This window comes from Callithrix jacchus, chromosome 13 (genome assembly GCF_049354715.1).
Source record: "Callithrix jacchus isolate 240 chromosome 13, calJac240_pri, whole genome shotgun sequence".
In the NCBI taxonomy this organism is placed as follows: domain Eukaryota; kingdom Metazoa; phylum Chordata; class Mammalia; order Primates; family Cebidae; genus Callithrix; species Callithrix jacchus.
In genome coordinates this window covers 63,808,379-63,824,482 of record NC_133514.1, presented here as the reverse complement: position 1 = coordinate 63,824,482, position 16,104 = coordinate 63,808,379, and the positions used below count along the sequence as shown (strand labels likewise).

The following is a 16,104-nucleotide window of genomic DNA, read 5'->3' as shown; positions in this document are numbered from 1 at the left end:
CATTTAGGTCTTTAATTTTTTTCCACATTATTTTATAGTTTTCAGTGTACAAGTCTTGGACTTCTTGGTTAAATTTATTCCTAAATCATTTATTCTTTTTGATGCTTTTGTAAATGGCATTCCTCTCTTAATTTCATTGTCTAGAGTGGCTAGTAAAGCGTCTAGAAATAAAACCAATTTTTGTATATGGATCTTAAATCCTTGCTTTGCTGAATTTGTTTTTATTTTTATTTTTATCTTTTTGAGGCAAAATCTCACTCTGTCACCCAGGCTGGAATGCAGTAGCACAATCTCAGCTCACTGCAACCTCTGTCTCCCAGGCTCAAGCAGTTCTCCTGCCTCAGCCTCGTGAGTAGCTGGGATCACAGGTGTGTGCCACCACACCTGGCTGTTTTATTTTTATTTTTTGGGACTCCAGCTCAGTCGCCCAGGCTGGAGTGCAGTGGCATCATCTCAGCTCACTGCAATCTCCGTCTCCTGGGTTCAAGTGATTCTCTTGCCTCAGCCTCCCAAGTAGCTGGGATTACAGGCACCTGCCACTGTTCTCGGGTAATTTTTGTATTTTTAGTAGAGATGGGGTTTCACCATGTTGGCCAGACTGGTCTTGAACTCCTGACCTCAGACGATCTGCCCACTTTGGCCTCCCAAAGTGCTGGGATTACAGGTGATAGCCACCATGGCCGGACAGACTTTGCTGAATTTATTAGCTGTTTTTATCCATTAATTTTTTGAAGAGATTATGTACAATTGGTGTTTTTTTTTAAACATTTGGTAGAATTGATGAAACATCTGTGCTTAGATATTTTACTTTCAGGAGCTTTTGTTTATTTCATTTCATTCATCCCTTCCTTTTTCTATTGCCTAAACATAGGTAAGCACATTTTCAGGAGCTTTTAAATTTCAGATTTAATTTTCTTCATAGATATAGGGCTATTCAAATGATCTATTTCATATTGTAGTTATTTTGGTAATTTGTTTTCCCAGAATTAATCCATTTCATAAGCTTATCAAATTTGTATGTAGAGTTGTTTCTAGTATATATTTAATATCTTTTTGATGTCTCTGTAGGGTGTATAGTGAGTGAGATCCATCCTATTTCATGGCTGATGCTAGTAATTTGTGTTTTCCCCCCTTGCTTGAAGATCATTTTATTGATCTTTTCAAAGAATTGGCTTAGTTTCATTGATTTTTTTTTTTCTGTTTTCTGTTTTTAATTGTATTGATTTCTACTCTTATTTCTTTTATTCTCCTTGCCTGGTGGCATAAATTTCCCTTTCAGCAGCGGTTTTACTATGTCCTGTGAATTTTGATAATGGTATTTTCATTTTCATTCTGTTCTTTGTATTTTTAAAAATTTCTCTTGAGACTTTTTCTTTGACCATGGATTATTTAGAAGCATCTAAGTAATTTTCCTCTTATGTTTCTGTGGATTCTAGTTTGGTGCCACTGTGGTGAGAGAACACACAAATTTAAATTCTATTACTTTATTTATTTTTTTGAGACTGAGTCTTGCTCTGTCACCTAGACTAGAGTGCCGTGGTGTGATCTTGGCTCACTGTAACCTCTGCCTCCTGAATTCAAGTGATTCTCGTGCCTCAGCCTCCTGAGTAGCCGGGATTACAGGCACGTGCCACCGTGCCTGGCTAATTTTTGTATTTTTAGTAGACATAGGGTTTTACCATGTTGGCCAGGCTGGTCTCAAATTCCTGCTCTCAAGTGATCCATCCACCTTGGCCTCCCAAAGTGCAGGGATTACAGGTGTAAGTCACAGCACGCAGCCTAAATTATTTTAAATTTAAACGCAATTGGTATAGACCATTTACATTCAGTGCAATTATTGACATTTAGGGTTTAATTCTGTTTTTTGGCTGTTTTGCTTTTTATTTATATTCTTGTGAGTTATTTGAACTGTGTTTTAGAATCCTGTTTTATAGTATTTTTTAATTTATTTCTTTGTATATATTTTTTAATGATTGCTGTAGGTGTTTCATTATCTATGTAAAAAAGGTATGATTAACCTAGTTGCCATTTTTTGTTGTGGAATCCTTTGACTTCTTGCTGTCACAGCTGTCTGTAAGCTGCTGGCATTTTCTTCATTACCTTTATAGTTTTAAAGAACTTTGTGCTGTATATCTAGATAAGTTCTTTTTCTCACGTTACATGCTAAAATGAGTTGAGGCAGTGAGTTCCTCCTAAGAGTCCTTTTCTAATTTAAATCATGCCTCTTTAATGTAGGTAAGGCTTTGCTGAAAAATACTTCAGTTCATTTGTGCTGACATGGCAAGTGGAAGTGGCTCAGGAGAGTTAATACAACTTAGCAGGAATTTAACTTCTCTTGTTTTAGAAGCAGTTGGTTTTTTCCCCCACCTCTGTGATATGACAGTATTTTGGTAAAATTGGGGAATGTGCTCTCACTTTAGTGGTTTAAAATTGGTCATCACGTTCAGGGTGTCTGTTACTGTCATCTAACAAGATTTTATGTTGTTAAAGTGTAGGACCACTGGGTTTACAGTTTTCACTGTAGTTATATCATTTTAGTAATTTGAAAGGTAGACCGTATTTTGTCTCTGCTTTGCACTGTAGACAGTAAATATTTATGAAATTGAACACTTAACAGAGAATACAAATTTTATTTCCAAAATCATGGTTTAAAATTAAACATTTTTTTCCCCTTAGAGTGACAAAAAGAGTAGTCCCCAGAAAGAAGTTAAGTATGAACCCTTTTCTTTTGCTGATGGTAAGTAACATTTTCATTTCAATTGAGTTATTGTATATGTCTTTTTAAGGTAAAATTATGTCTTGCCCATATTTATTTATTCCGATTTGCTTTTCAAACAAAATGTCAGGTTTCTTAAACAATTTACCTTATTATGACATGTAGTAAAATTACTCTTGTTGGCATACAGTTCTATGAGTAAGTTACTTCTTAAAACATCAATCATGAAGGCTTAACTGTGATTGGACAGTAGTATCTTACTGGATTCTGGTAATATGGTACTTCGGTAATGTGGACTTCAGAGTTATTCTTGATGGTTACTTAGCTTGAGAAGGCACCTGTCTATTCATTGTCTTAATATTAATGGATTTACATCTTTCTTTAGATATTGGCTCCAATAATTGTGGATACTATGACTTACAAGCAGTACTAACACACCAGGGAAGATCTAGTTCTTCAGGACATTATGTATCATGGGTGAAAAGGAAACAAGGTAAAGAGTATTCTTTTTTCAGTGGTTCAATATTATTTTAAGTTTATTTATTGTAAATTGTATGGCAGTATGGTTTTCAAACTTTGGGTCTCAGAACCACTTTGCATTCTTGAAGCCCAAAAGAGTTTTGGTTTATGAGGTTTGCATCTCTTAATATTTGCTATCTTAGAAATTAAAACTGAGAAATTAAAAAAATCAGTTCGTTTAAAAATGATAGTAATAGCCCATTATGTATTAACATAAAAACAAAACGAGTGAGAACTGGTACTGATTTACATTTTTATAAGTCTTTCTGTTGTCTGACTTAAATAGAAGGCAGCCAGTTTCTCCTGTTAGTGTCTGCATTCAGTCTCTTGCATTATCTATCCATACATTATGTAACCTCTGGAAAATTCCAGAGTACACTTGAGAGAGAGAGGGTAGAAAAGATAAGCAGCGCTCTAGTAGTGTCATTGAAGTGGTTGTAACCTGGTAGAACCCCTGCAGTGCCCTGGAGCCTGTGTGGTCACTGGGCCGCACTTGGAGGACTGGTGTGCCTCCCATGATTTGATACCTTTTTTGCAGTGGAACTCAGAAGCATCCTCCATAACATTAATTCATCATCTTCTCCCTTGTTATTTAGATGAATGGATTAAGTTTGATGATGATAAAGTCAGCATCGTAACACCAGAAGATATCTTACGGCTTTCTGGTGGTGGAGACTGGCATATCGCTTATGTTCTACTCTATGGGCCTCGCAGAGTTGAAATAATGGAAGAGGAAAGTGAATAGTGATCTTCATTTTAGCTATTTATGCTTAGGTATGAAAATAAATGTTATTTGTTGATTATTTCTATAATCCAGAGCTTTAGAGAAAGAAGACACATCCCTCATTTGGAACAAAAGAGGGCAGAAGCAGACCACTCTGTGCATCAACCTAAAAAAATTACAGAAAATTATCTTTGGCTTGTGCCACCCTATATGAAGGTGGCAGGAAGACATTTTTAAAAAGCTTATTATTTCTTGCGTTATTTTTAAAAATTCTGAGTTGAAATGCCTTTCAACCCTTCCCTTCTGTAGTCATTTTCCTTGCTTTTCCACCCAAGATTCAGCAATCAGATGTTTATTGCACACCTATTACCTATTATTTGTTGTTCTTGCATGGTTCAAACCACCATTCTGTAGCCACCCATCCTTTGCCTTATCTAACAAACTTTTTCCAGGAAGGTGGAAAAGGAAGTGTTGCTCTCATTGTGTAACTCAGTGCTGCTGTCCATCCCATGAAAACATGGGCACAATCAAGTATTTGTCCAGCTTGTTGCTGGCTTTTCATAACTTTAAAATAAATTGTGATCAATAATAGTACATTTGATTATACATTTATTATTGTGGCTCTGATATACTGTGGATTGTACATTTAACTTTGGAATGGCTTTGTAATAATCAGTCTTAAGAAAATGTTGACAAGCTCTGGTTGCTTATTTTTCGAAAATGGGGACATTTAATAATTAAAAAAGAGGGATTAATAGCTTTTGACCTCAAGTCTTTTGTCTTCTAAGTGTTGGAGCTTGGTTGAAGATTCAGATATGTTTAATACTGTATAATTTCTGAAGATGGTTATTAACACTGTGCTGTTAAGCATTCATTTAAAAATATTTATCTTCTTTGCCTGCCTGTATTTTAAAAAGAAATACAAAGTTGTAAAAGTAATGGATTTCTCTGGATGCCAAATGCAGTGATGTTATGTCAGATTCGTCGTTGGCTCAGTTGGTGTTTTGTGTATTTCCTTTCTTAATTCCCCAAATCTTGGCTGGGTGCAGTGGCTGACACCTGTAATCCCAGCACTTTGGGAGGCTGAGGTGGGCAGATCACTTGAGGTTAAGATCAGGACCAGCCTGGTCACATGGTGAAACCTCATCTTTGCTAAAAATGCCAGAATTAGCCAGGCCTGGTGGCGCACACCTGTAATCTCAGCTACTTGAGAGGCTAAGGTAGGAGAATTGCTTGAACCTGGAAGGCAGAAGTTGCAGTGAGCTGAGATGGCGCCACTGCATTCCAGCCTGGGTGTCAGAGACTCTCAAAAAAAAAAAAAAAAAAGCCCCAAATCTTAATGTACATTTTAGAATTTTAGTGATTTAAGGTGATGGTAGAAAACACCAAGCATATAAGATATTTCAGCATGATAGGCTTCTTACATTTTAATACATTAGTTACTAATCTTTGTTCCAGGACCCTTGACTGATGGCTAGGGAAGAAAGGATAAAGAATAGACTACTGGCCAGTTTGGCTCTGATTTTGAGTTAGACATTTATAATAAAGTTCGGGGATTATCATGACATCTCATATATTTCTTTGTGTATATCGTTTTAATACTCTGTGGAGCACAACACTGATAACTATTAAAAATAGAAAATAACAGCCATTTGCTTTCATATCTGATGTGATGTAATCTGGGAACACTAGGGGACAAAATAAGCATTGCAGGGAAATTTATTTGTAAATAGCTTCCTCACCTAAACTTTGGCTTGGCAATCAATACTTTCTATTTTGTGGAGGGGAGTAAGAATAGAATGAGGAGGATGAGACCCTAAGAATTATAATGTTCATGTATGCTTGTATGATGCCTGTAACTTTGCAAAGTCTTTTTTATTCATTGTCTCATTTGGTCAGAACAATTTTATTGACATGAATTTAACAATTAGAATTTAGATTTTCTGACTGTAGCTACTAGATGCCGTAGCTACTACTAGACCAGGTGAGCGAGGTTTAGAGCCTGGTAAAATTGTACTGGGTGCCAGTACAATTTTAGAATATATTAGAATTTTTAAAATTGTAGTTGTTATCATTATAAAAAGCTTGATTTCATTTTATTTGATCTGAAAAAGCATTATTCCAAAGAATTTTTTCAAGTAGAAATGGGAATTATCTCGGTGTTGTTTTAAACGAATAGGATATTTTAGAATTCGGCCTTGTGTGTCAGGTCTTTTTGAGAAGGGGAGCGTAGGCAAAAAAAAAAGGTCTTGATTCCTGAATGTGCCTTATATGCTGTGCCACTCACACCAAGGCCATTTCAACATTAGAGCTGTGCTAAATCACTGTTTGACTAGCTAGAAGTTAGGTCCAAGCAAGAGCGTTTACACAATAATCTGCACTCAGTAGCCCTTCTTCAGGATTAAAAACAATGGTGACCTCATCTTAGAGCCCTAAAAAAAGAAATGTTTATGTGGGAACAGGAAAAGTCAGTGGTACTATCATCTTCCGCTACTACTACCTAGTGCTTTGCTGTGTTTAGGGTGCTTTCACATACATCTCAAATATTAGTATTTGTCACAAGAATCCCTGAGGTGATTAAAAGTCGAGAGGTCAGGCAATTTTTGTAAGGCTAGGAGAAAAGTGAGGTTTTAAGACCTCATTTCTAAAAAAAAGTTGGCAAACATTTTCTGTAATGGACAAGATAGTAAATATTGCAGGCTTTGCAGGCTATAAAGTGTCTATTGCAGCTCCTTAGCTTTGCTGTTGTAGTATAGCTGGAGCTACAGATAGTATGAGTGAGCACAGCTAGGTGCCAGTACAATTTTAGTGATCAAGACTTGTGGCAGGGAGAACAGACCATCATTTGCTGATCCTCTACTTGAAAGCACGAATAAGTGAGAACAGAACAGTCATATGTTTCAGAAAGTGTTATTCTGGGATTTCAGGAGAGCTAGATTTTGTAACTACTAACAGCAAACAGGAAACTAATTTGGTATAGGAAACAACATATCCCTAAGTAGTGCTTATTTCACTTCATTATAAATACATCTACTTAACAGAAATATATTTTGTGATCTTGAGGTCACTTCGTTTAGGTCATTTTCTCAACCCACCCTCCCAACTTCCCCAAACTCTGGTTTGAGCCAATATGTGTTCTATTGTTCTTAGAGCACCAGCCGACTGTACAATTGTTATAAAAATGTTTATTGTTTACCAAAACCAGTGGACCTCTTACCAAATGCTGCTTGGTAACAAAATCTTATCACAGTTTTAATAAAAAGAAAAAAAAGAAGCTAACTATTTGTCTCATTGTCATTAGTTAGACTTTCCGCAAGGTCACTTAATCCAGACTTATTCAGTGCATTAATCAGATTCTCAGGCGTCGCATGAACTCCCTCTTGATCTTGCCAGGCAACTAGCAGCTGCTTAGCTCTCATCTTCATGTCTTCACTGTCACACTCAATCTGCCTAATTTCTGAGTCTTTCATTTCCAAGTAGGGAGCCAGAATCTTCCATTGTTCACCCAGCTTGTTGGCAAATACCTCTATTTGTTCTCCTGTTACAGGTTTGTCTCGCCGAACATCAGGACCTAGAAAATGAAAAGAATATAAATTATGTGCAGAGTACAAGGACATGTGCAATTCTAAGTATACAACAGAAATGGAAAGCTATGGGGCCAATGAGTTATTAATCACCGTTAGTAGACTTTATTTTAAAAGTAAACAATTATTTTTAAATATTTTCCATAAGCATGGTCAATTATCAAAGCTAAAGCTGTTACATCTGTTACAATTATGAAGGCTTTCTCTGAAATGAGCTGCTCTCCCTCCAATCACCAATAATTAACAGAGGTATGGGTCACCTTCAAATGTATTTTCCTTCCCTTTCAAAGTATCATCATTACTTCCCAATGTTATTGCATAAAATGTAGTATTTTTAAAGTTATTATTAAGCAATGTTTTAAATTCCTCACTGTAAGAAACAGTCGAGATAAAATGGGAGAAGTTGAGAAGTTGACCAAATTAAGGTACCTATCAACAAAAAAACCCAATCTTCTTCAATTTTGTAAAATAACCAAGCAAATACAATTCTTACTTTCATTTTCTTTCAGTAAAGCATCATTATCTTCCTCATCTTCATCCTCACCTGTTTTTATTTCTTCAGAAGGAGGCTAAAAATGAGAAAGAAGAATGTTTGAAAGAATGCCAGCCTCTGAAGTAAGGTAGCAGGTACTCTGTTTAGATAAGGATGGTTGTAAGATTCCAAGTACAGGGGGCATCAGAATTTCACCCCTGACATTGTTATATGACAGTATCAGGTAAGGTTTCTAAGTGGGACTGTCTTCACCTGCAGGAGTGAACTGGGGAAGACCCCGGAGTTAGAAAGACTCCCCAGCCCCAATCTGGGAAGCAGGAAGGCAGTGAAAAGCACAGTGCCAAGATTTGCAAATATCCAGGGTTTAGTAAGGCCTCAAGGAAGCTAGTAGCAAGTGTTCTTAAAAAGTTTGATTCTTTTTTCTTTGAAAAAAGACAATATAATGCAATGGCAAACAGGAAAAATTCACGTCTGCATGTATAGGTGCTTAACAGTTTACCCAAAGTACCGTGAATTGTATTTATTTTTTTTCTTTTTCATCACCAAAGATTTTTGAACATATTTAGTTATTTTTGAGACAGAGTCTTGCTCTGTTGCCAGGCTGGAGTAGAGTGGCACAATCTCGGCTCACTGCTATCTCCGCCTCCCAGGTTCAAGCAATTCCCCTGCCTCAGCCTCCTGAATAGCTAGGACTACGTGGTGGTGCACGCCTGACTAATTTTTTGTATTTTAGTAGAGACAGGGGTTTCACCATGTTGGCTAGGATGGTCTTGATCTCCAGATCTTGTGATCCGCCTGCCTTGGCCTCTGAAAGTGCTGGGATTACAGGCCTGAGCCACCACGCCTAGCCCTGTGAAAGTACATGCTGTATAGAAAATTATCAGTTACTTCTTTATCAACTCATGTATTTCCTGTAAATGTGTTATTTAAATGTGTTTCTCCCTCATTCTAAAACATGGGAGCTTGTGTTTTTACATGATTAACTGGGTTTTTTGTTCTCATAGCAATAGCAATTTTAAAGAAGAAGTCAACTAAAGGGTATGAAAAGCTGATCTATGGTACTTACTGGTAACTCCTTGGCGAGCTTTATTACCATATTTTCAAGATATTCTGGCAAACTTTTAAACTGCTGGTTGGTTGGCTGGAAGAAGTGAGGACTTCTCCGTGCTAATAATCTCAGGGCTCTCCAACCATAATTTGAATTGTTCACAGCCCTATAAAAAGAGATGTCAGGCTTGTAATTTATAGTTTTCTATTTCTGTATTCCCTTCTACTTAGTTCTGCCATGTGCAATTCTATATTTAAGATAAATAGCTCAAAGTCCCATTCTCTTCATTTGAATCCTATTCCTAAGGAACTTTTCAGTATGTAGTCCACTGATAACAACAAACCAACAGATGCACATACAATTAATAACAGGAACCAACAATGTCTGAAGAGGCGGGTTCATATGCAGCAAACACATTTTCAAAATTTCCATACATTTTGTTTAATTTTAACAAGTCAACAAGTGTGTGCAGTACTGGCTGGATGCAGTATGTATACGACAGGAATCATCCGTCTAGTCTGTCTGAAAACACATATATCCATAATAGGTACTTATATTTGGTGAGCTGACATCCATACTTGTAATGTCATCTGCAGATGCGAGTTTCAGATTATTTTACAAATTCAGCATTGACTTTTGATATTCATTTAATGAATATTTGGGTTTCTATTTATATAATATCTAAACTGTAATTCACAATATCATTCTCAGTGTGGCTCACATACTAAAAAATAAACATCCAGTAGCCAACACAGGAAATAGTGATGTCAAGAATAGAATCCAACAACTGTTCCCTAATGAAGTACAGCAATGGTCAAGGTGTTACACAATCAGGTTAGAAACAGAAACCGCAGAGAAGTTCTAAAGAAAATGCTCCAGAAAAAGGCAATGCTGCTTAAGAAACCAAACCACAAATTTATTTTAGAGTTTTGGATTGGAAGACTCTCCCTCCCCTAAAGAATAACAATTAAGTTTATTTGGTCATCTAAATGAGCCTAGGTTATCATTAGGATGTGCAGGTACCACTAAAGACTTAACAAAAACTACCCCTATACACTGGGGACGGGTTCCAAGTTAACACCTGCTGTGAGGCTTTACCTAAACAGCTAAAGAGCCTTCCTCTCTGACATATCTCTGTTTAAACAACTTGATTCTTTTAGGCATTTTCAAAATTCATTGTCGATTATACACATCATTTTTCTTATTTTCCACAAAACGCTCTCTGGAGATAATAATTTGAACTATCACTTTAGGAATGAGTCCACCTAGTCTTATGTAACAGTGATAAATTAATATTCTTTCAATCAACAAAACACTTGAGCCAGGCACTCAGTAGCTGTGGAGAGTACCTGGCGCACAGTAATATGGAATGTGTCAGCAGGCATCATTAGTGACAAACACACAAGGTATAAGACAATTTCAGACAGTGGTAAGGATGAGAAAAACATGAGAAATGAGAATTTTGGATAGCGGTAAGTGCCATTAAATAAAAACCATTAATGCAAAAGAGGAGACCGGGGAGGGAAGGCGCCTCCCAGCCAGAGGGACTTAAAGTCACAGGAACCTTTGGGGGGAAAAGTGGTTCAAGTAAGTGAGACAGTGAAGTGCAAAGGTCCTGAAAGGAAAGGGAAAGACCTTTGAAGTAAAGAGCAACAGGCCTGCTGTGGTTAAAGCAGAGGGGAGGCATGGCTACACAGGAGAGTGTGAGCCAGACCGAGGAGGTCTTTTAGGCCCTAGGAAGGAGTTTGGAATAGGCACTCACTGAAAGATTTTAAGCAGATTAGACTTGGACAATTGTTTTAAAGATCACTGGCTGATGCATGGAACACTGACCACAGCTAGAGGGACTAGTTAAGAGGTCACAGTAATTAATAACTGGTCACAGGGTCACATTAGTCATGAATATTGAGTACTAACTACATGCCATGTATGGTCGAAAGCAAACTGTCTTAATCTTCAGTATAACCTTGTGAAATGGGTACTGTTACTATTTAACAGATGAGGAAAAGGACATAGTAGTTCAATTATTAAATCAGCCTTAGTCGCCTCGTAAGTAAGTGGTAGAGGGGATTGGAACCTATGCATTCTGACAAGAGTGCCCTTGCCTTTAACCCACTACTCTTTAATTCCTATTTAAAGCCATGAGACTGGTGTCATCGAGAAGGTTCTAGATAAAGAGGCTAAGACTGAGTCCTGATGTTACTCCAAAATTTGAATTGGGCAGAGGATGAGGAGCCTGAAATGGAATGTGAGGTGGAGTGGGCAGAGAGGGCAAAGGGCAAACAGGAGGGCCAAGGATTTGAATTCTCATGGATGCCAAGAGAAGAAAATATTATATTAGGGGAACAGGATAGGTTACAGCTGCTGTGCGATACTGTACTTTGAGGGGTAGAGAGAAAAGAACTAATAGTTGGAGAGAAACAGGAGTCGGGGAATTTTTTTCTTATATTTTGAAACAAGGGTGATTCTAAGTCATACTTAGTTAATAGGAATAATCCTTGAAATAAGGATGTGTACCAACATGAACTTGGAACATAAACTCAGCTATGAGAAAAATCACTACTCTATCAACTGCCTCTCTTAATAAGCTTTCTAGTATACACACAATTCCTAAGGAAAAAAAAATGGAGAAAATTAAAATGAGCTAATGAGAAACATTACTTACTTATATTCATTTTCAACCATATTTTCAGGGTCTGCCTGTTCAATGGCTTCTTCAAAGAATTCCTCCAAAGTGGGCATATATTCCCTGAGCATTATAAAATAACTAGTAAGGATCACATATATTCTTAATAATAAATACTCATAAAGTGGTGGCAAGACAAGATTCTAATGGCCTCATAGTTTTAGTTACAGTTTTGATTACTTGGGAACTCCAGACTTTTAAGGAAGTGAAACCCTCAAAACTAAATTCAAAAAGGACAATAAATAAAGAGTGGGCAGTCTAATACTAAACAATATTATATGGTATTTACTACATATGTAATATAACATACACTAATTACACACTATAATATATGAATATGTTGCTATCAGAGAGAGCAGCCAAGGATTGTATAGCATTTGAATTTTACCAGCAAATAAGAAACTTTATGTACCCACCCATAATTCTTTTTTTCTTTAAACCAAAATTAAACCAAAACTAATAATCAGACCATAATACGATTTCAAGAGTTTAACCTTTAGCTCTTATTTAAATTGTTACCATGGTAGCATGGTTGATTTTTAAAATGCATCTTTCTTGAATTTGTTTTTAGAAATAAAATTTTGATACAGTGTCAAGCAAAGAAATGAGATCTCAGGATCAGAAGACGTCTTCTAGACTAAAACTAGGAAAACGGGTTCTCTAAAGAAAACTATCCCAATATTCATTCACTTTCCAATGCTATATATACTATATTCCACTTTATGAACATGCCACAAGTTATCCATGTCCTATCCAGAGATGTTTAGGTTGTCTTCCCACTCTTTGCTCTGACAATGTTAAATGAACATTCTTGCACCAGTCTCCTTGTAGATGAGCTGATTTCCTCAGGCACTGGGCCTTCAAACTTCCACTGCAACCCACAGTAAGAAATTCATTTTATATTGCAACCCAGTACATATAAATGCAACTAGAAGAATCGTATATATAAGTAAGGCTAATATTTCACAAAAGTATATTTCCTATTTCATTAAGAAAATGCTAGTTGAAATTACTAAATTGATGCTACAAACCACCAGTAATTCTCAAACTTAATTTTTAAAAACACTATTCTGATCAATACACCTACTAGTGGGGCACAGACATCTCTAATATTCAGATAGAGTGGCTGTAACATCAGACTCCTACAGCAGCACTGGCAAATTATTTTTATTCACAATTCTTACAGAATCTGGGTATTTTTTTTTTTTGAGACGGAGTTTTGCTCGTTACCCAGGCTGGAGTGCAATGGCGCGATCTCAGCTCACCGCAACCTCCGCCTCCCGGGTTCAGGCAATAATCCTGCCTCAGCCTCCCGAGTAGCTGGGATTACAGGCACGCGCCACCATGCCCAGCTAATTTTTTGTATTTTTAGTAGAGACAGGGTTTCACCATGTTGACCAGGATGGTCTCGATCTCTCGACCTCGTGATCCACCCGCCTTGGCCTCCCAAAGTGCTGGGATTACAGGCTTGAGCCACCGCGCCCAGCCCTTACTTTCTACTTTCTATGAGTTTACTTCTCTTCTGAGTGACTCTCATTGCTAGACTCTTACTTAGCTTGGTTTTCAGATTTCATTCTTTTTGAAAGTGTAAAACAAGGCTATACATTTCTCTTCTGTGTTCTGTGTTCTAGATCTCAAAGTCTGAACATGTAGTGTTTTCATTGTCATTTAGCACTAGATTTTCTAATTTCCATTATGATTCTTCTTTGATTCAAGGGTTATTTAGAAGTGTGTTTAAAGAAAATTAAAGTATTTTTGCTTTTGCTATTCCCATATCATTTACATAAACTTGTGATTTCTGTAAGACGCAGCCTGTTAAATTTAAATTATTTTGTTAAATTCTAAATGTATTAACACCAAATTTTTTCTACCAAATTTATTAAATTCTGTGAAAGGTCTGTCAAAATTCTACTAGATGGTGGGTCTTCTGGGTGGTGGATGGTTAAAACTGACCCTAGGTCAACTTCTCATTCTAATTCTGTCAAGGTTTTGAGAATATATTCTTGGAAAATAAAGTTTAGAATGTATATATTTCTATTTTTTCCTTTTATCTTTAGGCAATGATTGCCTTTATTTTTAATAATGCTTTCCACTTTTAAGCCTTTTCTGCCTGATATCAATATAACTATGCCTTTAAAAAATATCTTTTAAAAATTATTTGTTTCAACCTTTCTACATCTTTATTTTTAAAGTATATTTCTTATAAACATATAGATGGATCTTTAAAATATAACACCAATTTCTGTCTTTGAGCCAGAGAGTCCATTTCCATTTATATTTAAATTTAACCATACTGTTTTGTACTTTGTTGTTTTCTGTGCTTTTCTCCTCTCCTACTTGCTTAATTTTACTTGCTTAAATTTTCTGTATTTACCTTTTTTAACCCCTCAATTTATTTAAAAATTACATATTCCATTTATCTCACATACTTTTCAAGCATGCTTGACTTAAACCCTAACATTTTAAAATTCTGACTACTCCTTTTTGTCTTAACATGTCACCTTTAGCAAGTTTACCTTTTAAAATAACCCCAAATAATAATTATTACTATTTCATACAGTGAATTCTTGATAAGATTTCTTCATGTTTACCAAAGTGTTTACATAGTAATCCTCTCCATAATTTACTCCTTTCTGGGTTCAGTTTCCTTAAGACAGCTTTCTTACTAGGGACTGTTGATAATTTCTCACAGTTTTAGTCAATTACTCAGTCAACTACACCTGTTTAACTTGTTACAGAATTTGGAGTTGAAATGTTGAAAAAGCAAGTAATAATTCTAGAAATGAGAAAATATAGTCCTTGAATTTACAAAATGGGCAGATTTAATAACAGACTAGACATAGGTAAAGTAAGAATTAATGGATTAATTAATAATTAAGAAATCACCCAGAAAGCAATACAGAAGGAGCAAGAGTTGGAAATGATGAGTTAATGATAGTTAAGGAGGTCCAACAAACATCTAATGGCAAAAAGAAGTAATAGAGCATGGGAAAGACATTTTTAAGCACTCATCCCACTGTCTTCTGATTTCTTTTGTTGTTCTTGAAGTCAACTGTTAGTTTAACTTTGTTCCTTTGTAGGTTTTTTTGGTTGTTGACTTCATGTACAGAGATACGGATTTACTTGGTTTATCCTCCTTAAGTATTACATTTCTTGATCCTATGAATTCAAGCCTATCTTCAATCATTAACTCAATTCTGCCTCTTTCACATTATCTATTACTTCTCTCTGCCATTAGATGTTTGCTGGACCTCCTCAACTATCATTAAGTCATTGTTTCTAACTCTGCTCCTTCTGTATTGCTTTCTGGGTGAGTTCTTATTCATGTATTGACCCATTAATTCTTACATTACCTGTGTCTAGACTGCTATTAAACCTGTCCATTTTGCTATATTTTCTCGTTTTTAGAAGTATTACTTGTTTTTCAAATTTGCCTTGTCCTTTTTGATAGTGTCATGTCCCTGTGTTTTCAATTCCTTCTTATTTTAATTTTCTGAAATATACTTATTTTACACCCTTTATCTTATGATTTTATTATCTAAAGTGGCCAACTTCTGTTGCTTGTTCTGTCTGCCAATTCTTGCTCATGGTGGACTGTTTCCCTGAGAGTTTTTAAAGTTTGGATGGTGAATTTATCTTTGGGTTTTATTTTTTTTAATAACCTTGTGAATATAACTTTAGATATTTATCTGTGGGAATCTTGTTTAGTTTGGGTTGAAGATTGGACCTTCAGAAAGATTTTTATTGCCAGCATGGGACTTTCTAGCTCACTATCTTAGCTTGAGGTAGGATTTTTCCTACTGCTGGTAGGAAAAATTTAAACTGTTAACACTGCCTGAGAGCAGACTTATGGTTACAATTTCTCAGGGAATACTTTCCCTGTCACCTACACCTTGGTAAAGGCAGATAAGCTTCCTTGTTTCCTGTGCCAGTGAGCGTGCCCCCACCCTGCCCTTCTTTTACAGATGTGTAGTGCTTCAAAAATTTCAGCTTTGTTCAGGGGAAAACTTGCTCACAAATTTGTGCAGGCCTAAGGCCTTTCTGTCCTTTCTGTGATTATTAAAACCCAAGTTCCCTGGTTCTCAAAGCTTGGAATCATTAGTGTTGCTCCCACAGAACCGTATCAGTTCATAGGCTTACTCTTCTATTTGTTTTGATTCCTTTTGTGAATCTTTATTTTTTTGTATTTCTAAAATTATTTTATCAGAACTTCTAGGTGTTTTATGGTGGGAAGCTATATTCTACTGTGCCAAAGTCAACCACAAAAAACTTAAATTTTGTTTGAGCTCTTTTCATAGCTGAGAAAAGGTTCCATTCTACTCAGCACTTGACAA

General features: G+C 36.2%; 2 protein-coding genes across 10 annotated transcripts in view; one reads left to right on the top strand and one right to left on the bottom strand.

The window, feature by feature from the left end:
• Positions 1-4,939, top strand: part of USP14 (ubiquitin specific peptidase 14) — a 54,756-nt gene extending 49,817 nt beyond the window's left edge. For both annotated transcript variants that reach the window (XM_003734626.6, XM_002757109.6), the window contains 3 exons: positions 2,677-2,737; positions 3,102-3,209; positions 3,832-4,939. In XM_003734626.6, the coding sequence (XP_003734674.1) occupies positions 2,677-2,737; positions 3,102-3,209; positions 3,832-3,980 (318 nt within the window). In that variant the 3' untranslated portion in view covers positions 3,981-4,939. The remainder of the gene's footprint in view (positions 1-2,676; positions 2,738-3,101; positions 3,210-3,831) is intronic.
• A 2,185-nt stretch (positions 4,940-7,124) lies between these two features.
• Positions 7,125-16,104, bottom strand: part of THOC1 (THO complex subunit 1) — a 56,644-nt gene continuing 47,664 nt past the window's right edge. For all 8 annotated transcript variants that reach the window (XM_078347845.1, XM_078347846.1, XM_078347847.1 and 5 more), the window contains 4 exons: positions 11,750-11,833; positions 9,103-9,250; positions 8,037-8,112; positions 7,125-7,530 (listed from right to left, as the gene is read on the bottom strand). In XM_078347845.1, coding sequence (XP_078203971.1) covers positions 7,235-7,530; positions 8,037-8,112; positions 9,103-9,250; positions 11,750-11,833 — 604 coding nt within the window. In that variant the 3' untranslated portion in view covers positions 7,125-7,234. The remainder of the gene's footprint in view (positions 7,531-8,036; positions 8,113-9,102; positions 9,251-11,749; positions 11,834-16,104) is intronic.